The 26387-nt window shown below is 41.8% G+C and overlaps 1 protein-coding gene across 1 annotated transcript in view; it reads left to right on the forward strand.

Moving 5' to 3' along the window:
- The first annotated feature begins 1085 nt into the window (after positions 1 to 1085).
- The window catches only part of LOC139573617 (atrial natriuretic peptide receptor 1-like), a 62806-nt gene continuing 37504 nt past the window's right edge, over positions 1086 to 26387 (forward strand). The window contains exons 1-4 of the mRNA XM_071397272.1: positions 1086 to 2007; positions 3006 to 3820; positions 22052 to 22239; positions 23520 to 23633. Coding sequence (XP_071253373.1) covers positions 3055 to 3820; positions 22052 to 22239; positions 23520 to 23633 — 1068 coding nt within the window. The 5' untranslated portion in view covers positions 1086 to 2007; positions 3006 to 3054. The remainder of the gene's footprint in view (positions 2008 to 3005; positions 3821 to 22051; positions 22240 to 23519; positions 23634 to 26387) is intronic.

The following is a 26387-nucleotide window of genomic DNA, read 5'->3' on the forward strand; positions in this document are numbered from 1 at the left end:
GTAGCATTTCAATCAGTTACGTCACTTGCTCTGAAACCAATATGTAGTGTTGCCCCTTGCTCTGCAAGGGCCGTGGCCTTTGTGGAGCGATGGGTAACGATGCTTCGTGGGCGACCGTTGTTGATGTGTGCAGAGGGTCCCTGGTTCGCGCCCGTGTCGGGGCGAGGGGACGTACTAAAGTTATACTGTTACATTGATGCTGTTGACCCGGATCACTGGTTGCTGCGGAAAAGGAGGAGGTTGAAAGGGGGGTGAGTGTAACGGATGTGAAATGGCTAGCTAGTTAGCGGGTACGCGCTAGTAGCATTTCAATCAGTTACGTCACTTGCTCTGAAACCAATATGTAGTGTTGCCCCTTGCTCTGCAAGGGCCGCGGCTTTTGTGGAGCGATGGGTAACGATGCTTCGTGGGTGTCAGTTGTTGATGTGTGCAGAGGGTCCCTGGTTCGCGCCCGTGTAGGGGCGAGGGGACGTACTAAAGTTATACTGTTACATAAACGCATTCATTCAGTTGTTCGGAACTCACTTCAAAGAGGGAGGCTCTCTAAACTAGTGCTAGCACAACCACAGATCAAATACACAGCTGGAACGCCGGTGTTTAGGTCTACATAATTCGAAAGATTGCTGGTGTTTTAGTTGGCGTATGCTTACTTCGATTTTGACTTTACGCCGATTAAGATAAACAGAGTAAGGTTTTTACATGACTATTGCATAATCTGCCTACTGCCATAATCAGTTTAATCTATAATTATTACTGTGCATGTAAACGTACTGTGTGTGTGTAACCTGATATACATGTTCAACCCCCGATATTTTATGAGAAAGATGCATGCACTCAACAACTGGTATAATTTCTCTCAACGTAGACTGTTGGACATGCTTTTAAATACAGATCCTCTGTGGTATAATTATTTACCACTGTGCTAATTGCGCGATAAGAAATATTTGTATAATAGATCCACTCCTCCTCTCTCGCATTCTCTCTCTCCTCCCTCCCGCTCCAGTGGAAACGAAAGCCTACCCCTGTGCCCGAGTAAAACGGCGCCACGAGATGAACACACACACTTTCATACAAGCACATACACACTGTTCCAGCGTCAGGCAGTCAGTCTCTACTCCGACTGGCCAAGGCTGCCTCAGGCTATCCAGCGCAACACTGAAATACAAGGAATACTGTCATGAAACCAGACATACACACACAAACAACAGGGGGTCACAAACACAGGGATCTACAGCTGTGTGAGAAGCCGGACACACCCTCAGACCAGACGAAGGGAGGTAGGGTGTGTGTGCGCGTGTTTCTTTGACCTGTGGCTGTAGAGGATTATCCTGGTGTGTGACGGCACACTACTTTTGTCATCTCGTTTTCTCTACCTGATGCGGTGGGATTTCCTGACCCTGGAGTTCAACAGCTGACCCATGCAGGCCTAAAATCCGCTTCCCTGAGTTGGGGACCTGCAACACAGCTAAAGGTGCTGAGCAGTGCTGGTACTTTGCTAGCCTTTCCCTGGACTATTTTCTAATTCAGGCAAAAAGTTACACCTTCTCATACTACAACTATGAAACAACAGGCACATTTTCTGCAGAGATAGGCTACTCTGTCTGACACAGCAAATAACCAACGACTGTCATGGCTTAGCCTAAAATAATTGAATCGGGAAAGCCAACGTCAACTTTGTCCAGTCTGTTTTCTTTGGTAATAAGAGGTGGGAGCTAGTACCTCTCAAATTACTGACTGGCTGTGCATTCATTCGGTTGATTTTCCAATTTTATTTGTTTCTTTGGGCGCAACTAAAAGGAAAAACTTAATTGACGTTTTTTTTGTCGATATCGCCGGCTTTCGAACCAAGCGTTGCCTTTTCGCGGGTTTCGCTTGCCCATCAGTACCTCTGCCCACGCACGGCTCGAGCCTCCCAGCTGATATTTCACCTCAGTCACTGACAGTCACACATGCCAAGACGTCGTAATAAACCAGAGTTTGACATGGAGGGAGAAAACTCAATTTAAGGTAATTGTATTGTATTTAGGCAGATGTCAAATATGTTTTTGTAGCTGCAACAAATTATATCGGCTACAGCCAGACAGCGCACCACGTTTTCCAAAATTACTTTTGAGTGTAGGCTATGATGTGAGAACAAATATTTAGGCTTAATATAAGGCTAATAGCTTTACAAAACCAGGCATACCGTCCTTATAACGTTTTAGGTTTTGTTATGTATACATTTAGAAGTTTTAAATATGTGTTATCTACTAGAAAAAGCCTTTATCTGATTTCAGACATCAGTTTATCATAACCCTATGCGCTCTATTACTCAATTGTTTTTGTTTTTGATAAAATACTTTATAAACAAGATGTAGCCTATAGCTTCAAATGAATCAAAGTAATTGCCCTCAGATTGAACACTGTTCTATCTAGCCTACATGCATGTGAAAATGGCATGCAAGGCAACTTCGATTATTGCTAAATTGTTTAGGTATTTGGTGGTGTACCAGGCTTTGATGCTAAACAAATCTCAACGAGTGCAGTTTAACAGTTAAATCAATGCATATCATGTCAGGTGCAAGCACAATGATCTACCAGTTTGATAGAGGAAATTAACAACCATGTAATTGTCTAAGAAAGTTCACCTTCACTATAACTTACTAAAGGAAGCTGTGACAAGTATTTTGTCACACATGTTGACATTCTTTGATGCATGGTTAATTATTCTGTTTATATTCTCAACTCCTGAGTATAAATCTGATTTGAGGGATCAGAACTGCCCAGTAACTCAGTAACTTCAGTCTGGTATAAGGGAGTCACCCTCTCACAGATGTTCTATAACATGGTAGTGCAAAGGCCATTCAAACGTGACATGAAGAAAAATAGTTTGAGGGAATTCAGTTGTGACGAAGCAAAACAGCTCTTTGAACAGAGTTGAACAGACATGAAGAGACTTAAAACTGAGCCTTTTGTGTGTGTGTGTGTCTCTGTGTACAAATGTCTTCCCATGTCTCCCTCTTTAGCTCGACAGGATAAATAATTCACAAGGACATTATTCAGCAGCCTAGCAGGATGAGGATGGAGGGAGTGAAACTGTTGCTGGTTCTTCTTCTGCTGCTGGGTGCCTGTCTCCAGTGGGTCCAGTCTGGCAAGTCCTCCCAGCACCGTGATTCACACCGACGCCCCAGAGAGCACCGGGACCATCGGCAGCACGGGAACATCACGCTGGCCATCATCCTACCACAGAGAAACACTGCCTACCCCTGGGCCTGGCCCCGTGTGGGTCCGGCTCTGGACCGAGCCATCAACACCATCAACGCTGACCCAGCGCTCCTCCGTGGCCACCACCTGGGTTACGTGTTTGAGAACAGCGAGAACGAAGAAGGCATCTGCTCTGAGTCCATCGCCCCACTCATGGCTGTTGACCTCAAGTTCGCCTACGACCCTTGGGCTTTCATTGGGCCGGGCTGTGACTACACCTCCTCCCCAGTGGGCCTCTTCACCACCCACTGGGACATCCCCATGGTAACTGCGGGCGCCCCAGCCGTGGGCTTCAACGGCATCAACATGTACCCGTCCATCACCAACACGGGCCCCACGCACAAAAAGCTGGGCAAGTTCGGCCTCCATATCTGCAAGCACTTTGAGTGGAAGGAGCAGGTGCTGCTCATGTTCAGTGACAACAAGAAGGATGACCGGCCGTGCTACTTTGCTGTGGAGGGCCTCTACACAGAGCTGCACTTGAACAACATCACCTCGGTGGACCTGGTGTTTGAGGAGAACACTGGACCAGTCAACTACTCTGACCTGCTCCACAACATCAAGCAAGATGGCCGAGGTGAGTCCCCTATGTTCACTACACTTTATTCACAGCTTTGTATTCTACATATTGTGAGAGCAAATCCGTTAATGTTCAGTGGGTTGGCACAGTGGAACTTATTTCATTATGGTTAGCCTAAGAACAGCCTAAAAAGAACATTCTTGGAGCATGTTATTTATTCAGCCGAAGCCCTCATGACATAGATTTCTTTGAATTTGTTTGACACAGCTGTACAAAAATAGCTAAGCTGTATGTGCTTGTTTTCACATTTACGATTGCATGTGTGTCTCACTTATTACCTATGATATTTGTTGTCTCCTGCCCTCTGAATGATTCGTAGCAGCATGGCTTGTTAAGCGTGGATATTAGCTTTTGATCGTTGCTGCAGGGCATGAATGCGTGGGCAGCCTGAGCAAGAATTATGAGCTCAATCGATGCTTTGCAGTTCAGACAACTCACTGCTGCAAATGGCCTGTCCCCAGGACAGACAGAGATAATAAGATCGGCGTCATTTGATGATACAGCAGTTTTATGGACCCCTCAAATTTTGTCCATCGAATGAAAAAAGAAATATATATATATATATAGATATATATTTTTTAAAATATTTGTTTATTTTTTATTTAAAAAAATAAGAAATTCCACTGTATTTTGGTTCAGTTTACCCTTCTGCTGCCTTTGAGGAAATGGGCACAGTGAGTACTGTACAAAGCAAATATAATTCATTGCTACTCCAATCTATCACTTTCTTTGCAAAGTCAAGTGAGTCAACAAATAGATAGATAAGCCTCTCGATTGGTTCCCTATGAGCTTCCCTCTCCCGTTCCCACACGGGTATAAAAACGTCTCCAGAGAAGACATTTATTAACAGAGGTCAAGAGCCCTGCGACCTTATAAGGGAGCTGCAGTCAACATATCAGATCTGTAGGTATTTCCTGCTAAACAGACTCCGTCATTGGGCTAATTACCCTGGCCCTTTGCTTTTTGTTGGTCTGCAGTTCATCATATTTAACCAGAGGTGAGCAAATTATGGACTTAGTCAAATTAGGGATTTGTTCAAACAAAACTGGTAATCCATGTCCTGGAACAAATATTAAATATGAGTATTTTTGTTCAACAAGAAAGCTTGTGAGACTTAACATGTTTCTTTTTGTTTTCACACTGTGAACTTTGTTGTTTTGGTTACATGGACCCAAATGTGTACTTTATGGAGCGCCAGAATACTGTTGTCTTTGGCTTATTCCAAATTCACAGTCAACAGGGTGTGATTGATTAGGGCTTTTAGTTAAGGTTGTCTGACTGAGATCTGGTAGAATGGCCACACTAATTTGAAAAAGGACATGGGACCAGAGCTGATTGTAAAGCCATGCATTTTGATGGAGTGTAGTTGACCTGTGTGTGCAGACCTTATGAGTTGTTTTATGTATTTAGGTTAAAGGGGCAATCTGCAGTTGCTACATCCATGTTTGGACTTATAAATTAATTATATGTACTCATTGATTCTTGAAGAATATAACTTATAAATGCCTCATTTATAAGCAAAGTAAATATAAACTATATAGCCTCAAAACATGGTTAAATATATTATTTTGATATCATGGATGGTCAGTCCTTGCATCCATAGAGCTCTGTCTATGAATTTGAGAGTGGTTACATTTCTCCAGCCCCATCCCTTAGCTTTTTACCGAAACAGGGACCGGAGATGACTTTATTGTTTTAACTACTGATTGCCACTTTAAAGTGTCTGTTTGGCATTAACAGTCAGGAAATGTTTAACCCAAAGACCTTCGTAGACATATGTTTTTTATTGCTCATACACCTGCCTGGGAAAAAGCCATCATAGGGGATGCAATTGTTCATTAGATTGGGACCGGTGTAAAATATAATTAATATCTGAGTAAAAAGGCAGTTTCCTGAATATAACCTCCGCCATGGCCCAGTTAGGAATCAAAATAAACTAAACTCCCACGGTATTTATCAGAAAATCTCCTATGCTTGAAACAGCCATTTGTACAACTCCATTTAGAAGAATACCCATGGAAGAGTTATAGTGGAAATATGACTGACTCAAAGGAGAAAAGACTAAGTCATAAAGTAGCAAGTGGAACATTTGGGTTAGCCTACACAGTATATGAGAGTACAAAAATACTTCCTGATTCTAACTCTGTTCTGTCAGAGCACACAATCAGCAGCTGATTTACATGTTGTTGTGGTGGTTGTCAGTTTGTTTCAGAACAGCAGATGGTTTGAGGATCAGACAGACCTGCTTTATATTCAGATTTCATGCATTGCTTTTCTCCACGTGTGGAAACTCTTTTCACAGCTCAGAGACAAGTAATACCACAACAACACCAACACTCATCTCACGCTATGGTTGGAGAGAGTGAGGGGCAGGAGTGCTTAATGTGCAAAAAAATAATAATGTGTGTGGGGTGCGAAAAGATAATGTAACAACCTCCCCAGCCCACCGTAACACATAGACACACATCTGTCACACTCACCAGCAGTAATGTGACCTTTTCCTCAGCACTCATCAAGAGAGAGGAAGCCTTTCACAATATGTCCCCCCACCTCACCACCCCCTGCCGCCATCCCCAGGGACCAATAAATAAATACCCACACCATTATGATGAGGAAATGACGCCAGAGACGGTTTGCGTGCTGCAGGAACCTCAGTCTGTTGTTTGGGTGCATTCATTGTCTCACCAACTGTTGCTTCTCTCAATTGCCCCCTTTACTGAAAAATAACATGGCTTGGATTGTTTTGGACTGGTTTCATTGTTGCTTCAGGGGCCTTAACAATAATCCAGGAAAAAAAGACTGAAAGTGTGGTCTCTCATATCTCTTTGTGTGTGTCTACACCCAAAAATGAAAATGTCTTAGATTTTCCACAGACCTCAAAAGTGGTCTCCTGATGTGGTTTATGCATTGTTGTGGTTTTAGAACAGGGATGGGCAACTGGCAGCCGCATTTGAAGGCAATCGAATCAACCCCCCCCCCCCCCTCAAAAAAGTATATATTTTTTTGAACTCAGTCGAGGTCTCAACTTACTTGAGTTAAAATACTAGAATATACAAGGTGCAATTTCTAAATATGGTTGTGGATCAGCTGTTTTTCTCTTGTTTTGTCAGTCACTGATAGTCAGTCAATTAGCCCATGTCAGCTAAAATTATTTTAGATTGCTAAATTAGTTTAGCTGCCAGCTATCTATACTTGTTACGCATGGATCTGGGTGTGCAGAACCGTGAGCAACCTGTGGCCCCTCATGATGAGTTCAGATTTTTGTGGCCCCCACCCCTATCAAAGTTGCCCATCCCTGACTTAGAACATCCAGTTTTGTTGATTTTGTATAATAAAAAAACTGATTTTGAGAGTGAAAACCTAAAAATAGGGAAAACAAAACTGAGAAAAATAAATTTGGGAAACACTAAACAGAATTAGTCAAGAAATAAAACAGATTTTATAGGAACAGTACAAATGCCCTTTAGCTGATTGAGCACTTTGACCCCCTGTTCCAGCTCCTATCAAAATATGATCCCTACCAAACCACCACTGCTGCACTGCAGGGAGCAGGATGGAGATGGTGGTGTATTGAATATTGATCAAGGTTAGGGGTTAAATAACTCAACGTTGGTAACTCATCATATAACTTGTAGAAGAGCTAAGCCCAGTGGACTGGGTGGGTGTACATGGTGTGTGAAATTTAATAAGGGGCCATTTTCTGAAATGTCAAAAAGATTTAGTCAACAACAACAACAGAAAATCAGCCATTTGTTTCCCCCAAGAGTCCTTTCTTGAGCACAGCATTTATCAGATGCAATAATTATAACCATAAATATAATAATGGAGATAATCTTATACAGAAAGGAAGAGTTGAATATTGTGAAGGGTCATGCATATTTTATGAGTGGATTTGCACAGTCGACTGCACTTCTTGTCAATTATTTTGGTGTTAATTCCTTAAAATTAACCTGTTAATGTTGGTTCCTGTCAGAAATGGTGTTTCTGGGAGTAACAAAGCTCTGTCTCTGTGATGGTAGTGTAACAGTGTTGCTTCCGTCCCTCTCCTTACCCCAACCTGGGCTCAAACCAGGGACCCTATGAATATATCGACAACTGTCACCCAGGAGGCATTGTTACCTATTGCTCCACAAAAGCCGCGGGCCCTTGCAGGGCAAGCGAAACAACTACTTCAAAGTTTCAGAGCGCGTGACATCACTCATTGAACGCCATTTCACATAGGCTCCAGTAGGAGTAGTTCTCCTCTGGGGAGGTTGGCCTACATAGACTAATCGATAAATGAATGCTGTGTGTGGAAGGAGCACAGTTTATTTCAGGACAGCTCTGTTTGGTTAGCTGTTTTTTAACATCTGGAATAGTAATCTTCCCCACATTGTGTGTGTGTGTGTGTGTGTGTGTGTGTGTGTGTGTGTGTGTGTGTGTGTGTGTGTGTGTGTGTGTGTGTGTGTGTGTGTGTGTGTGTGTGTGTGTGTGTGTGTGTGTGTGTGTGTGTGTGTGTGTGTGTGTGTGTGTGTGTGTCTTTCATCTTTATCAACCAACCCAATTGACTACGCTAAAAAAGAGCAACAGCCAAAAACATTTGGCAAAGTCTGAATTTTTTATCTACTTTGCTGAAATGGTTGGACAGAACACAACAATACATTTATCAGTTTCGTAACCTTTTTGCACAATATCTGGTATTATGAAAGACCAGATTGGTTCTTGTTTAATTACACAAGCCATGGAATCATGTGAGTGGGGCGTTTATCAACACAGTCCTGACCTGACTTTGATATTAGCAAATATATTTGAGCAAAGGTGAAATGTATCACTAAATGATGGACCCATGTGGACACAGCTCTCCCCTTGCCACCCCCTCTCTGCCCCACCTCCATCTTGCCCTTCTCTTTGCTCTCCTCACCTCCACCTTGGTATGCTAATCAGTTATATTTTGGAACAGGCTGTTTTAATCAAGGACGGTGTAGCTCCACGGGTGGTTCAGTATCAGTCCCATTCATCTTATTGATGAGAACTCTATCTTTTGTCAAAGCCATACAGTAAAGATAATCACTTCCAAAGAAAGACGATCAAAGAAAGGCTGAGTTATTTTCCTTTTCACTACACACACCCACATGCCCAGTGATTACATAACTTCTATAGGTTAGTGAGAGTACAGTATGCGAGGAGAAAAACTATGCACTGCGTATCCAAAAGCAACGCATGGCTTGTTAATCATTAGTTGAGGAATTATACAGCACCCAATTGCTTGACGAGATAGGAGCACTCAATTCATCCCAATGGGATTACCTGTCTATAAAGAAATGTATTTTACGCTACTGCTACTCTCTGTTCATCATATATGCATAGTCACTTTAACCATATCTTCATGTACATACTACCTCAATCAGCCTGACTAACCGGTGTCTGTATGTAGCCTCGCTACTTCTATAGCCTCGCTACTGTATATAGCCTGTCTTTTTACTGTTGTTTTATTTCTTTACCTACCTATTGTTCACCTAATACCTTTTTTGCACTATTGGTTAGAGCCTGTAAGTAAGCATTTCACTGTAAGGTCTACACCTGGTGTATTCAGCGCACGTGACAAATAAACTTTGATTTGATTTGAAATGTCTATACACAGTTCCCAAGAACATCACACTACCTGTGAAAGGGGGGGGTTCAATTACCTTTCATGGTGGCAGATCTTTGTAGAAAGTGTTGATGAGCGAGAGAGTTTTGGCAGTTGAGCTTGTTAACACAGTGTTAAGAGGGTTGTTGACATCACCCTTGTCTCCACATGACTCCTTCACCCCATAACTTGGACTTCCCAAAAGGGGTGACGCAAGACCCTGGAGCTTCCATCTCTTCTAGCTCACCTCCTCCTGTCACTATGGTTGCCGAGGCAGAAGGTGGCCATGCTGAACTTAACTACCCACAAGGCCTTGCCTTTCCCTTTTCTCCCCCTCAGCCCCCTCGGCCCCGTCCATCTGGCTTTAGTTAAAAATGTATATTCTGGAATCCTGGAGAGGCAAGGAGAAGGAGGGGAGCCAGACATGTAGGCCTATAGTTTGCCTTAGAGCCTGGGGGAGATAGTAGTGGTGATGGTTTTGGGTGGTTTTAGATTTGTTGGTTTGCATGAATACACATAGATGAGTCAACACACACGTTTAGTTATCTTGGTGAGTTTAGGCCTGCTGTTCATCACAGGTGGAATCTAGAGTCCTGGTAGGGACGGAGGCTGCTTCTGCCATAATGGTTCAGCTTTGAACACACTCCTATCCCAGTTTAACATCTAACAAAGCTTTTTATAGTTAGACATTGTATAATTGGATGTTTTCTGTATGATGTTGGATATTCACTCTTAGAAAAAAAGGTGCTATCTAGAACCTAAAAGGGTTCGTGTCAGATGGTGAGTGTAGCTGGTGCATGAAGTCAGGCGCAAGAGAGCAGAATGAGTGAGAAACGTACTTTACTCAACAAGGCACAAGGTAACAATTACACTTGACCAAAACAAGACGGTAAAGATAACGCACGGGCACCCGTCAAAAAACCTGCCATCAAAATAAACCTAACTGAACATGTAATAATCCCGCACAACACCATGGGGGAAACAGAGGGTTTAAATACAGGAACAAATAATTGTGAAATGGAAAACAGGTGTGTGAAAACAAAGACAAAACCAAAGGAAAAAGAAAAGTGGATCGGCGATAGCTAGTAGACTGGCGACGCCGACTGCCGAGCGCCGCCCGAACAAGGAGAGGCACCGACTTCGGCGGAAGTCGTGACAGTTCTTCTGTTGTACCCATAGAATAACCCTTTGAAGAACCCTTTTGGTTCCAGGTAGAATTTTTTTGAAACCAGAAAGGTTTCTATATGGAACCAAGAAAAGGTTATCCGACGGGGACAGCCAAAGAACCCTTTTGGAACCCTTTTTTCTAAGTGTTTAGATAAGAGAGCACAGCTCTAAACTAGACACTGAATTGTGTTTAGTCATGGCTGTTAATTCCATGCTGGGGACAAATCTACAGACTTCTCTACCACGTGTGGGGACACTGACATTGACACACACACACATACACACTGATACACACACATACACGCACACATGCACACAGTCTCTCTGAGTGCATCTCCTGCTGAGGAAAATCATGATGTCAGAACCTGAAGTGTCATAAAAAATAACACAACCTTCAACATTTGTTCTTAGAGAGAGATAGCACAGGACTAAATTCAAAAGACTATTGTATCTCTCAATTAGCATAAGAGCATTTTACATTTTGAAGGCTGACCCTGTTTAGACTGTTTTCCACAATTTTCAGCATTCACAATTCATGAAAATAGTGAACTGAGGAAATGTTCCTCCACAGACAGAAGTGAGCAAAATCATTATAAAAACAAAAGTCTGTGGGACTCAATGTTCCGAGTAACTTTTATTCAAACCTCTGGTGTGGCCTCTTGTACCATCTCATCTTTGATCAGAAAGTCAGTTCCACTGTTGAATCAACCAGATAATTTCTCCCTGGGGTATTTTCCAAGGCTTCCCAACCTGTTTGTGTTGCGTGTTTGTGTCAGTATATATCCATCTAAAGCTTGTGAAATTGTCTTTTGAGTCATCAGATAAACAATACCATATTTCTGGTCAGATCACTGCAGGCCTAACCTGCGATACAAGAGGCTTTTGCTGATCTCATCCCACCTTTCAATAAGGCCCTATTGGGTTTGTTTTGTGTGCTGTGGCTGATGGCAAATGAAGCAAAACAGAAATTCAGTATGAATGGGTTGATAGTTGTAACGGCTTTCTTCCAGGGGTGAAGGAGAGGACCAAAGTGCAGCGCGGTTAGTGTTCAACATGTTTAATTTGACGACAAGTGAACACTACAAACAACAAACAAAACAACAAACCGTGAAAACCGATACAGACCTATCTGGTGCAGAACACAAACACAGAGACAGGTGACAACCACCCACAACGAACACAGTGAAACAACCTACCTAAATATGACTCTTAATTAGAGGAGACACAAAAAGTGTTCAGACATGTTTAATTTGATGACAGTGAACACTACAAACAACAAACAAAACAACAAACCGTGAAAACCGATACAGACCTATCTGGTGCAGAACACAAACACAGAGACAGGTAACAACCACCCACAACGAACACAGTGAAACAACCTACCTAAATATGACTCTTAATTAGAGGAACGCAAAACACCTGCCTCTAATTAAGAGCCATACCAGGCAACCCTAAACCAACATAGAAACACACAACATAGAATGCCCACCCAAAACTCACGCCCTGACCATCACACACATACAAAACAACAGAAAACAGGTCAGGAACGTGACAATAGTAGCCACAGTCTAAGAGAGGTATAGTATCTCAATAGTGTTCACTTATAGATATCCCACTGGGCACAAATGTTGTTCAAAGTATTTTGATTTACATCTGATTGGATTGTCAACTAATGAGAAATGAACCAAAATTTGAACCATGTCATTGGATTTGGGTGAAAAATTGGGTGAAAAAAAGACAAACATTCCCGAAATACTTTTAAGTTGTTTGTTGAAATGACGTGAAAACAACGTTGATTCAACCAGTTTTTTCCCAGTGAGATGGTGACTGCATGGACACATAGAGGGGTTGTTTGGAGTGAAGTACACAGTGACATACTGGTACATACTGTTACATCATTCTCATTTAATTTGCCTGCTTCTTGCTTTCATTCAAAGATCCCAATAGGTATGCCTAGCAGCAATGTTTCTAAGTAATATCCCGCATAATAAATATTAATTGGGATTCACTTCCACTGTCTGCATATCGCAATTTGTAATTGTAATGCAACTAGATAATGTAATGTTTAATCAAGAACCATGGAAGTCTGCTGTCTCTGTCACTTGACTGCAGAATTGTCTGTGTGTTCAGGAGGAAGTTGACAGGTCCTACATCACAGTAATTCAAAGACTTAATCAAGTGTCTTTGTTTCTCTGGAATGTTTTTGGAGATTACACTGACACAGAGGGATTGATTATGTTATCACTCACCAATTTATAGGAAAGGAAGAAGTTGTGTGGGGTTGTGAGAGACAGAGTAAAGAAGGCTACAGAATTCAACGTGGCGAACATACATCCGTGACTCGATAACAGCCAATTAAGTTATTAAATAAAACATTTTAAAAAGTTTGTAAATATATAATAATGGTCCATCAGCCTGTCGCTACTCTGCGGTTGTGGACTCTGAATTAAGTTAAGAAAAATAAATGAAGGTGGAGGGAGAGAAGGAAATAGAAAAAGTAAGAAATGTTCTTATTCCTTCCTTTCATCACCCTCCCTCTCCTTCTAACACCCCCCTTATCTCTCAATGTCACCTTCTGCTAACCTTTTGTGAAGGTAAGAAAATCAGACAGGATGGTGTGGTGACGTGTGACAGACATTCTATTCGCTATCTCCGCCTCACTCTTGCTCTCTCAGCCAATCGTCATGGTATCAGCTGGGCTGTCCACAGTGAAACCACTACATCATCAGCTCTTCTGAGGTTCGAAGTTCAAAGGAAGTGTCAGACCGTCTGAAGATGATAGTGGAAGTGTGTGTGACGGTGCACTTATCAGGCATGAAAGGTATGTAAAGTCACAGTGTTTGCTCCGCCTGGTGCCGGGATCAGGGGTCAGGCCTGGGCTTTGCCCCCTTGTACCGCTCTACACTCCTCTAGCCGTGATGCCATCCTGGTTTGTTTCCATCCACTCATGTTGCACATTGGGTCAGCATTCATAACAAAAGCAAGGGTGTCAACAGCTTGTCTTACACCAAATGTTATATATCTTGGTGCCACTAGAAGTTGAGTGTGGCACCAAACAACTGGTGGCGCCATTGTTTGTAGGGGATCCAGATAACGATGGAGTCTCACCAGGAGGAGGGCACTCAGACCCTCCTTATACTTATAAGTCTCCTGAGCCCAGGGCAACCCGGGAGATCCCTTTTAGTCTCCTTAGGTTTGTTGGTTTGGTTCCACTGCTCACTTCCTGACCAGGGCCATTAAACCCTGAAACAATAGAGCCGCCAGGACAGGAAGTGCGTGCTACAGGAATGTCATCACATCCCTGGAGACTTCCTGTGCCACTCTTCCAAGCCACATGGTGCCAGACCAGACCTCAATAAACTAGATAAGACCCTAAATAGACCATAACACAATAACCCATCAGACTAGACCAGCCCAGAACACAATACACTATGACATTGACACGTTAGAATAGACTAGACTAGATCAGCCTAGACCTACCTGTACTAGAACAGGCCACACAGGATCACAGCAGCACAACCTGCTTATGGGGTATAGGGCTTAAGGGTTGTTTTTGGACCAGGCAAAACTAACACAATGGCGCACAGAGAATGCTGAACACGGTTTGACATCCACACACACTTAACGTGTGCTGCCGTGGCAGTGCCAGGTACTTGGCAGCCTGCAGTAATTACCCAGGCTAATGAAGGGTCTGACCGAGGTAGTTACCCTCTAGCTGGGAGCAGAGCTGATCATAGAGCTAATAGAGCCCTGTTTCAGATCACTGTCTCTGACACACCACCGCAGGCCCTACTAAACCCCAGCACAATTAGCCTGCGGGCTAACATTGAGTGTCCCCCCTCCTTTCTCTCATTAGCCCTATTTACAGTACCTTAAGAAAGTATTCATACCCCTTGATTTATTCCACAGTTTGTTGTGTTAAAGCTGAATTTATAATGGATTAAATATATTTTTTCTCTCACCCATCTACAAAGAATACCCCATAATGACAAAGTGAACAATTTTTTTGATATTTAAGCAAACTTATTGAAAATTAAATACAAAAATATCAAATATACAACATTTTGGACACACATACTCATTCAAGGGTTTTTCTTTATTTATACTATTTTCTACATTGTAGAATAATAGTGAAGACATCAAAACTATGAAATAACACGTTTAGTAACCAAAAAAGTAAAAACATAAATATATATTTCTTCAAAGATTCTTCAAAGTAGCCACCCTTTGCCTTGATGACAGCTTTGCACACTCTTGGAATTCTCTCAACCAGCTTCATGAGGTAGTCACCTGGAATACATTTACATTAACAGATGTGCCTTGGTAAAAGTTCATTTGTGGAATTTCTTTCCTTCTTAATGTGTTTGAGCCAATCAGTTGTGTTGTGACAAGATTGTGGTGGTATACAGAAGATAGCCTTATTTGGTAAAAGACCAAGTCCATATTATGGCAAGAACAGCTCAAATAGGCAAAGAGAAACGACAGTCCATCATTACTTTAAGACATGAAGGTCAGTCAATCCAGAACATTTCAAGAACTTTGAAAGTTTCTTGAAGTGCAGTAGCAAAAACCATCAAGCGCTATGATGAAACTGGCTCTCATGAGGACTGCCACAGGAAAGGACGACCCAGAGTTACCTCTGCTGCAGAGGATAAGTTCATTAGAGTTAACTGCACCTCAGAAATTGCATCCCAAATAAACGCTTAACAAAGTTCAAGTAACAGACACATCTCAACATCAACTGTTCAGAGGAGACTGCGGGAATCAGGCCTTCATGGTCGAATTGCTGCAAAGAAAGCACTACTAAAGGACACCAATGATAAGAAGAGACTTGCTTGGGCGAAATCTGTCCTTTGGTCTGATGAGTGCAAATTTGAGATTTTTGGTTCCAACCGCCGTGTCTTTGTGAGATGCAGAGTATGTGAATGGATTATCTCTGCATGTGTTGTTCCCACCGTGAAGCATGGAGGAGGAGGTGTGATGGTGTGGGGGTGCTTTGCTGGTGACACTGTCTGTGATTTATTTATTATTCAAGGCACACTTAATCAGCATGGTTACCACAGCATTCTGCAGCGATACACCATCCCATTTGGTTTGCGCTTGGTGGGACTATGGGACTAGTGGGACTATCATTTGTTTTTTCAATGGGACAATGACCCAACACACCTCCAGGCTGTGTAAGGGCTATTTGACCAAGAAGGAGAGTGATGGAGTGCTGCATCAGATGACCTGGCCTCCACAATCACCCGACCTCACCCAATTGAGATGGTTTGGGATGAGTTGCAGAGTGAAGGTTAAGCAGCCAACAAGTGCTCAGCATATGTGGGAACTCCTTCAAGACTGTTGGAAAAGCATTCCAGGTGAAACTGGTTGAGAGAATGCCAAGAGTGTGCAAAGCTGTCATCAAGGCAACGGGTGGCTACTTTGAAGAATCTCAAATATAAAATATTTGTTTAACCCTTTTTTGGTTACTACATGATTCCATGTGTTATTTCATAGTTTTGATGTCTTCATTAATATTCTACGATGTAGAAAATAGTAAAAATATAGAAAACCCTTGAATGTGTAGGTGTGCCCAAACTTTGGACTGGTACTGTAAGTATTCACACCCCTGAGTCAATACTTTGTTGAAGTCTTTTTGGGTAAGTCTCTAAGAGCTTTGCATACCTGGATTTTTCTAGATTTTTTTTTCAAGCTCTGTGAAATTGATTGTTGATCTTTGCTAGACAGCCATTTTCTTGCCATAGATTTTCCAGACAATTTAAGTCAAAACTGTAACTAGGCCACTCAGGAACATTCAATGTCACTTTGGTAAGCAACTCCAGTGTAGATTTGGCCTTGTGTTTTAGGTTATTGTCCTGCTGAAAGGTGAATTTGTCCCCCAGGGTCTGTTGGTAAGCATCCTGAACCAGTTTTCCTTTAGGATTTTACCTGTGCTTAAAGCTGTATTCCGTTTCTTTTTATCCTAAAAAAAACTCCCTAGTCCTTGCCAATGACAAGCATACCCATAACATGCTTGAAAATATGAATAGTGGTAGTCAGTGATGTGTTGTGTTGGATTTGCCCGAAACATGTTTTGCAGTGCCTTGTTGCAAACAGGATGCATGTTTTGGAATATTTTTTATTCTGTACAGGCATCCTTCTTTTCATTTAGGTTAGTATTGTGGTTAGTATTGTTAGTATTGTGGAATAACTACAGTGTTGTTGATCCATCCTCAGTTTACTCGAATCACAACCATTAAACTCTGTAACTGTTTTAAAGTCACCATAGGTTTTTGTCCTCTGAGTTAGGAAGGACGCCTGTATCTTTGTAATGACTGGGTGTATTGATACACCATTCAAAGCCTAAATAATAACTTCACCATGCTCAAAGGGATGTTCAGCGTCCGTTTTTTCATCTTCTACCAATCGGTGCCCTTCTTTGCGAGGCATTGAAAAACCTCCCTGGTCTTTGTGGTTTAATCTGTGCTTGAAATTCATTACTCGATTGAAGGACCTTATACTTATCTGTATGTGTGGGGTATAGAGATGGGGTAGTTAAATCGTGTTAACCACTATTGAACACGGAATGAGTCCATGCAACTTATTATGTGGTTTGTTATTTTGACTCCTGACCTTATTTAGGCTTGCCATGACAAAGGGGTTGAATACTTATTGACTCAATACATTTGTTTTTTACAAACAAAATTCTACTTTGACATTATGGGGTATAGTGTGTAGATCAGTGACACAAAATCTACATTTAATAAATGTTAAATTCAGGCTGTAACACAACAGAATTTGGAAAAAGCAAAGGGGTGTGAATACTTTCTGATGATTCTGTATCTCAGTATCTCACACCGCAGTAAATGCCTGGTGACTCATTATTATTGGTATAATATGACTTCCGTGGTACATAAACCAATTTTTTTTTTAATGCTTTACTTGATGGACTTTACAAGCCTGAAGTGGGTGCGTCTTTGAAGAAAGTATGATTTGAAGTGCCTATTAGGTGTTGGTCTGTCTGTTTGTCTGTTTGTTTGTCTGTTTGTCTAGACGTCATGTGTAGGGTTGCACATTTTGGGGAATATTCAGAGGTGGAAACTTTCCGTGGGAATATATGGGAATTAATGGAAATATATGCAAATTAATATTAATACCATTTCAATGTAGATGTTTTTTGCATTGGATATATTTACCATATATGGAGAAAGAAACATAAACCTTTTACCTTATCATAAGTAGACATAATTGCAAATTATTAAATCCTTCCAATATAAATAAAACAAACTATTTAGTTACGAATTTAACTTTATTTAAATAAGTTGACTCTTCACATGGGATGATTTCGCTGAACAACAAAAGGGAATATTGAATGATTCCCAATGATCCATCCATCGCATCTCCCAAAAATGTTTTCAACATACATCTGTAAAATGATAGTCTAGAAGCTAAAGCTTTGGCTGTCTTCCTCTCAGGCTTCCAAGTCTTCTCCCTGGACCTCCTTAATGTCCACCTCTTGAACATAGGACTCTGAGGCCTCATCTTCACTGTCACTTTCCAACCTTTTTGAGGATGGCTCAAAAAGCCCAAAATTTGCCCGGATGGCCACCAATTTTTCAACCCTTGTATTGGTCAGCCTGTTGCGTACTTTGGTGTGTGTGTTCCCAAACAAGGACCAGTTGGGCTCTGAGGTGGCTGATGTTAGTGGGATTTGGAGGACGATGGAAGCAACAGGGGAAAGAGCCTCAGATCCACAAAGTCCCTTCCACCAGGTGGCTGTTGAGATATGTTGGCACTACTGCCATATTGCATCTCCATCCCAAAGCCCTTGCTTGGAAGTCTACTTCGCCAGACTGCCAAGAACCTTGCCCTCATCCATGCCAAGGTGGCGAGACACGGTATTGATGACACCATGTTCTTGCCAGCATACTGGGGTCCAACATGTATGCTGCAGCGTGTATGGGCTTCAGGCAGAAGTCTTCATGTGTTTTGATGTATTTCAGAACTGCAGTTTCCTCTGCTTGGAGCAACAGTGAAGTGGGCAGGGCAGTATGAATTTCTTCTCTTACATCTGCAAGCAGAGTCTGAACATCAGAAAGGATGGCGTTGTCTCCCTCAATCCGTGCAATGGCTACTACTATAGGTTTCAGGAGTTTCAGGCTGCTTACCACTCTCCCAAAATACATCATCCAGGAGGATCCTCTTGATGGGGCTGTCCATATCGGCAGACTGTGAGATGGACATTTCTTGGAGAGACTCCTTCCCCTCCAGGAGACTGTCAAACATGATGACAACACCACCCCAATGGGTGTTGCTGGGCAGCTTCAATGTGGTGCTCTTATTCTTTTCACTTTGCTTGGTGAGGTGGATTGCTGCTATAACTTGATGACCCTTCACATACCTAACCATTTCCTTGGCTCTCTTCTAGAGTGTATCCATTGTTTTCAGTGCCTGAGCAGCACAGCCAATGGGTGTGATGTGAGGGTAGGACTCCTCCACTTTAGACCAAGCAGCCTTCATGTTCGCAGCATTGTCTGTCACCAATGCAAATACCTTCTGTGGTCCAAGGTCATTGATGACTGCCTTCAGCTCATCTGCAATGTAGAGACCGATGTGTCTGTTGTCTCTTGTGTCTGTGCTCTTGTAGAATACTGGTTGAAGGGTGGAGATGATGTAGTTAATTATTCCTTGCCCACAAACATTCAACCAACCATCAGAGATGATTGCAATACAGTCTGCTTTCTCTATGATTTGCTTGACCTTCACTTGAACTCTGTTGAACTCTGCATCCAGCAAATTAGTAGATAAAGCACGTCTGGGTGGAGGGGTGAATGCTGGGCGAAGAACATTCAGAAATCTCTTCCAGTACACATTGCCTGTGAGAATCAGAGGTGAACCAGTTGCATACACAGCTCGAGCAAGACATTCATCAGCATTTCTCTAAGTTCCTCAATTGAGTCAAAAAAACTTCTGATTCCAGGAGGACCATGAGCTGTTGCTATCGATAAGGTGTCTGATTCATAATTTTCACCTCAAATAGAAGTAGAGGGACTTTGTCAGAGGTTCCTTGTTGTGAGCGCTGAGGAAACTTTATGCACCTGGCCAGATGATTCTGCATCTTTGTTGCATTCTTCACATATGATTTGGCACAGTATGTGCAAATGTACACAGCTTTTCCTACTACATTAGCTGCAGTGAAATGTCTCCACACATCAGATAGTACCTGTGGCATTTTCCTGTAAAGATTTGAAAGAATGTGTAAAAAAAACCATACAATTCCATGTACAGATGAATAGTTAAGCAGTTAGATTAAACAACTCCTTTGTAAGATAAATGTTTTAAAATGAAACATGTATGGAAACAGGTGAATTAACACTCCTCAGTTAGCAGGCTCAAGCAAGCTAAAACCCACATGGTAGCAAAAGCTAACTAGCAGAAATTGTTAACAAGTTTGAAATGATTTAAACACACTTTACTGTAGGCTATTATTTACTAGTTAACAAAAAATCATGTATGTCATATAAAATATATTCACCCCTCCCAGTATTGTAATCAAAACGTAATCATGTTGTCCTTGGCTCAGACAGTGTAGTAGTGTGGGCTCAATAGCATCTCATTAGTGTGCAAGATCTTGAGAATCAGCTGTATATGTGATGGAAGAGTGCACTGCACATGTGATGTAAGAATGCACTGTGCATGCAGAGGGTTGAAATTCTATTGAATTGGGGATAGTTTAACCAAAATATGCCACAAGACCTAGAATTGCCTTTTGTGTATCCAACAAAAAAGGTTCACTGTTATAAGCTAACTTTTTTGATGAATTTAAGCAGAATTCCCGGAAAAATTCCACAAATTTACCGTAAAGATGCCGACCCTTTGCAACCCTAGTCATGTGGTCAGTGGTTGTTGTGTAAGGAAAATAAATAGATGGTCATGTATGCTCTCATTGTACTGGGTTGGTATACTGAGTCACCAAGGTGTAGTAGGGTCAATCCGATTAGGATATTGATCACTTATGCATTGTAAATGGATGGTTGACACAATAAGCCCTTGGACTAAGCGGTGCACCATTCCTGGTTCCAAGGATTGTCGTGTTTGCTGGTTTAAAATGCATTTAGTGTGTTATTTCTCATCATACAGATGTAAGATCTTAATTTGATCACCCTGTTGCTGGAAATGTTAAACTTGTAGTGTATTTGAGGATTAAAAAGGCTTCTAAAGTTTGTAATTTCCACTTAGAAATTTCAGACTTGATTTTCCCTTACGAAAAATTTATCAACGACTACAAAAATGTCCATTAATTATAATCCACATAATAATTTACATTTCCTGTTGCTGCCGGATTATTTTCCTGCAGTAGGAGACTGGCTAAAATTAGCTAAAATCATACATCTGTATGATGATAAGTGTGACTAGGCTAACCAGAGTGACTAGGCTTGTCACGTTTGTCATAAGGAATGGACCAAGGCGCAGTGTTCGTAGAGTTCCACATATTTTAATAAATAGAAACTCACCAAACAAAACAAACAAGCACAAACAAGCACAAACGAAACGTGACGTTCTGGACTACTCACAGGCAGCTACACAAACACAAGATCCCACAAAGCACAAAGGGGAAATGGCTGCCTAAATATGATCCCCAATCAGAGACAACGATAAACAGCTGCCTCTGATTGGGAACCATAACAGGCCAACATCGACATATAAACACCTAGATGTCCCACCCTAAATCACACCCCGACCTAACCAACATAGAGAATAAAAGCTCTCTATGGTCAGGGCGTGACAAGGCTAATAAAGCATTTCAAATACAATTAGGAGATTCTTAACCTAATTTATTTATGTGTTTTTGCTTTCCTCATTCTGCTCACACAACATTGGCCTGCAGGTTGAACTAAATTGAAGACCTGTCACATTGTTACAGATGTAGGATCTTTATTTGAGCCAGTTTGCAACAGCAGGAAAATAACACTGCAGCAACTGGAAATGTGAATTATTATGTGTATTATAATTCCAGGGTTGATACATTTTTTTTTAGGGGCAAATCAACTCTGAAATTTTGAAGTGAAAATTACAAACTTTAGAAGCCTTTTTAAACCTTGAATACACTACAAGTTTTCTGCTATGCAGGAAAGTTCTCATCAACAAAAGAGATCCTACATCTATATGCTCTGTTTAAAGGATGGTTTTTAAGATGCTTGTTGAATACACTTGAAAGAAAATTGACATATTACCTTACATGCTTTTGCTTCAGAATTGGTTGAATTGCTCATTCATTTACAATATTCTTCTTATTCCTACATGTATTAGACAGGTCTATAATTTAAAGTCAGGACCTTGGTTGTTGTGTATTTTGCTAGAAAAAACAATATTTGACCATATGTGCAATAACTATCATTACACTCCCATTGTCTTTACTCTCTTCTTTTTATAACCCTTTTATAACCCTCTCTCTCTCTCTGCCCCCGTAGTGGTGTTTGTGTGTTGCTCTCCGGACACGTTCAGGCAGCTGATGGTTCACTTCCGGCGGGCAGGCCTTCCTCAGGAGGAGTTTGTTTTCTTCTACATTGACATGTTTGGACGCAGCCTGGACTCACAGAATGCTCAACCCTGGGCCAGAGGGGACCAAGACGACCTTGTCGCCAAGGAAGCCTTCCAGGTAAGCCTTGGATCAGAGTCAAGTGTATCATCTCATTCCCATCATTACCTTGGAAACAGGTATGTGCTGTATTCTCCGCTGACTTACACAGCAGGCCCTGAAGCAATCATATTTTGATATCCCTATGTTTCCCCATGGCTGTCATTGGTGTTAAGTGTGCTGCCAGGCAGATGAGATGACAAATCTAATCTTGTTTATTTTCCATTCTCTCACTGTGAAGTACTTTCATTTTCTTCTCAATTCCCTAGTGAGTAACAGACTCTCCAGCGAGGGGGAGAGAGGCAACATAACTATATGTTTTGTGACATCCCGTCAATGTGTTGATATCAGTCTCATCTCACAAAGCCTGAAAGAGCAAAACAAATGGGCCAGAGGTTTAAAAATGTAACTGATGCATGTACTGTACTGGTGGGTTGTGGTCATATTTCTTAGGTTGAATCGGATTTTAAGTGGGTTCTTATCGTCTGGGAACCAATGCCATAACCCATACTGTCACGCCCTGACCATAGTTTGCTTTGTATGTTTATATGTTTTGTTTGGTCAGGGTGTGATCTGAGTGGGCATTCTATGTTATATGTCTAGTTTGTCTGTTTCTGTGTTTGGCCTGATACGGTTCTCAATCAGAGGCAGGTGTTAGTCGTTGTCTCTGATTGGGAACCATATTTAGGTAGCCTGTTTTGTCTTTTGGTTTGTGGGTGTTTGTCTTCCGTGTCAGTGTTTGTCGCCACGCGGAACTGTTTCGTTTGTTCACATCGTTTATTGTTTTGTTTAATTAAAAAACATCATCATGAACACTTACCACGATGCGCTTTGGTCCTCCTCTCTTTCTCCCAAAGACGATCGTTACACATACGTATGAACACTTCTCTCACTGCTGTGTTTTTACAAGTTATCCTTCTCAGACCTTAGTTTTCTGCTTGAATGAGGTTGGGCCTGTATCTACACAGACTGTAGGAATTGGAGGGGGGAGATGAGATGATTTTATGAAAGTTATTGGGTGTTTTGGAGGATGTGTTTTGGATGACTGGTCGTATTGACAACATATAATATGCCAACTAGGGTCTAATAACAGTTTATAACTGTTTATAAAACTGTTTATAAAAGGGACAGGCCTGGGTAAGAGGAACATACTGTTAATTTCTACCACAGAAGTGGTGTTTCTCACACCTGTGGTTCATTCATTCATTATCAGAAATCATCATGTGGTATAATTCTGTATAATTCAGTGAAACCTTTGTCTTATGAATCACAATCGTTTTTTTTCTTTGTGTCTGTCTCAGAGTGTGAAAATCCTGACCTATAGAGAACCACAGAACCCTGAATATAAAGATTTTGTGAGGGACCTGAAGACAGATGCCAAGAGAATGTTCAACTTTACGGTGGAGGACTCACTGGTAAGGGGCTGCACTGTGTGTGTGTGTGTGTGTGTGTGTGTGTGTGTGTGTGTGTGTGTGTGTGTGTGTGTGTGTGTGTGTGTGTGTGTGTGTGTGTGTGTGTGTGTGTGTGTGTGGTGGGGCTCTCTTGGAGAGAGGGAGGGAGGGAGGGAGGGAGGGAGGGAGGGAGGGAGGGAGGGAGGGAGGGAGGGAGGACTGAGATCAAAAGGAGTATTTATAAAAGCAGACAGAATTTGATCTCAATGTGGCACAGACTTGAGGCAATATGAAGGAGAAGATTTATGCTAAGGCATGAAGACTTCTACTACACAGAATAAAGCTCTGTATAATAATCTATACACTGAGAGTACAACACATTATTTACTTGACATAGGCTGACCAGGTGAATCTAGGTAAAAGCTATGATCCCTTATTGATGTCACTTGTTAAATTCACTTCAATCAGTGTAGATGAAGGGGAGGAGACAGTTTAAATAAGGATTCTTAAGCCTTGAGACATGGATTGTGTATGTGTGCCATTCAGAGGATGAATGGGCAAGACAAAATATTTAAGTGCCTTTGAACGAGGTATGGTATTAGGTGCCAGGCGCACCGGTTTGAGTGTGTCAAGAACTGCAACGCTGCTGGGTTTTTCACACTCAACAGTTTCCCATGTGTATCAAGAAAGGTTCACCACCCAAAAGACATTCAGCCAACTTGACACAACTGTGGGGAGCATTGGAGTCAACATGGGCCAGCATCCCTGTGGAACGCTTTCGACACCTTGTAGAGTTCATGCCCGACAAATTGATGCTGTTCTGAGGGCAAAAGGTGGTGCAACTCAATATTAGGAAGGTGTTCCTAATGTTTTCTACACTCAGTGTAGGGCTATCAGATTTTAGAGAACATCTCATTATGAAACATTTGATTGAGCCACATCTGACAGGCAAGCAATACATACAACACATACAATGAACTAGTAGTACTAGTTCATTTAGCAGTAGTACTAGTTTATTTAGCAGTAGTACTAGTTCATTGGGGTTTGCACATCTGAGAGTGTGTTTGTGCGTAGAAAGTGAAGATGGAGAGGCTGCAAATAAGTAGGCTTATATGTAATTGGCTCGCCTGCAATGCTTGGACAATTGATTCAATTTATTTTGGAAGAGAAAAAGCTGATTTAGTTAGTGGAGCTTATCTTCTTATTATGTTCCCTACAAAGGTGCACAATGATGATATTCTACACACTTCTGCAGCTGAATCACTGGTGTCTTGTTTAGGGGATGAGAGACACACACACGTATGCGCACACACACACACACACTCACAAAGATTGGCACGATACATCCACCTATCCTCAATATGGCAGATTGACTGCATTCAAGTCCATCTTTCATCTCTGACTCCGGATGGAGGTGTCTGTCCTTGCATGCATGTGTGGGCTTTCGCGTCAGTGACAATTTAGGAAGCAAAATAAAAACAAAGAGCTTGACAGGCCACGTCATCTAACTGCCCTCCCCGTTCGACACACACAAATCCAGAATTGTACGTCAGGGCTTCTATTCCATCCCCGGGAGGAAGGGAGGCTCGCCATTGGTCTGTCTGGCACACCTCACAAGCCGATGAATCACTTGTAGCAGACAGCTAAGTGCAGTCAATGTGATAAATAGACACGTCTGACTCTGGAGGATGAGAGAGAGGCACAGAGCATGAGAGCTCTGCCCTGGTCTACCTGGTCCTCATTCACCCTGTCTGAACATTGTGTCTGTACGTTTTCAATTGATGCAACTGAACTGAGTGAATTGTCTGAGTGGGTTATTGTCCTCATATTCCATTTTGTGATTGACGTGGACAGTTCTTTTGGTTTGGGGCCATTGTTTGGAGAGATGATGAGATAGAAGAGGAAATTGTTTCTCAGGCAGAATTGTGAAATTAATAAAGGGGTAGAAATAGGTACGAAGATGATAGGAAATATTTATCGTTGGAAGAAATAGAAAGTGGTATTAACTTGAAAAATATCAAACACTGTAGAGAAGCTTGTAGAAGAGACAAGTAGTTAGCAGAATAAGTTCTGCTCTCCATGGCAGTGTCACAAATATACAGTTGAAGTCGGAAGTTTACATACACCTTAGCCAAATACATTTAAAAACTCAGTTTTTCACAATTCCTGACATTTAATTCCAGTACATATTCCCTGTCTTAGGTCAGTTAGGATCACCATGTCACGCCCTGGCCATAGAGAGGCTTTTATTCTCTATTTTGGTTAGGCCAGGGTGTGACTAGGGTGGGCATTCTAGTTTCTTTATTTCTATGTTTTCTATTTCTTTGTGTTTGGCCGGGTGTGGTTCTCAATCAGAGGCAGCTGTCTATCGTTGTCTCTGATTGAGAACCATACTTAGGTAGCCCTTTTTCCCACCTGTCTTGGTGGGAAGTTGACTTTGTTTAGGGAACATTGCCTTTAGCTTCACGGTTTGTTTTTGTAGTGTTCGTTGTTTTGTTAGGTGTCTTTTTTTCCAAATAAAGAGAAAATGTACGCTTACCACGCTGCACCTTGGTCCTCTTCTTTTAACGGCCGTGACACACCACTTTATTTTAAGAATGTGAAATGTCAGAATAATAGTAGAGAGAATGATTTATTTAAGCTTTTATTTCTTTCATCACATTCCCAGTGGGTCAGAAGTTTACATACACTCAATTAGTATTTGGTAGCATTGCCTTTAAATTGTTTAACTTGGGTCAAACATTTCGGGGAGCCTTCCACAAGCTTCCCACAATAAGT

Source organism: Salvelinus alpinus, chromosome 4 (assembly GCF_045679555.1).
Source record: "Salvelinus alpinus chromosome 4, SLU_Salpinus.1, whole genome shotgun sequence".
In the NCBI taxonomy this organism is placed as follows: Eukaryota; Metazoa; Chordata; class Actinopteri; order Salmoniformes; family Salmonidae; genus Salvelinus; species Salvelinus alpinus.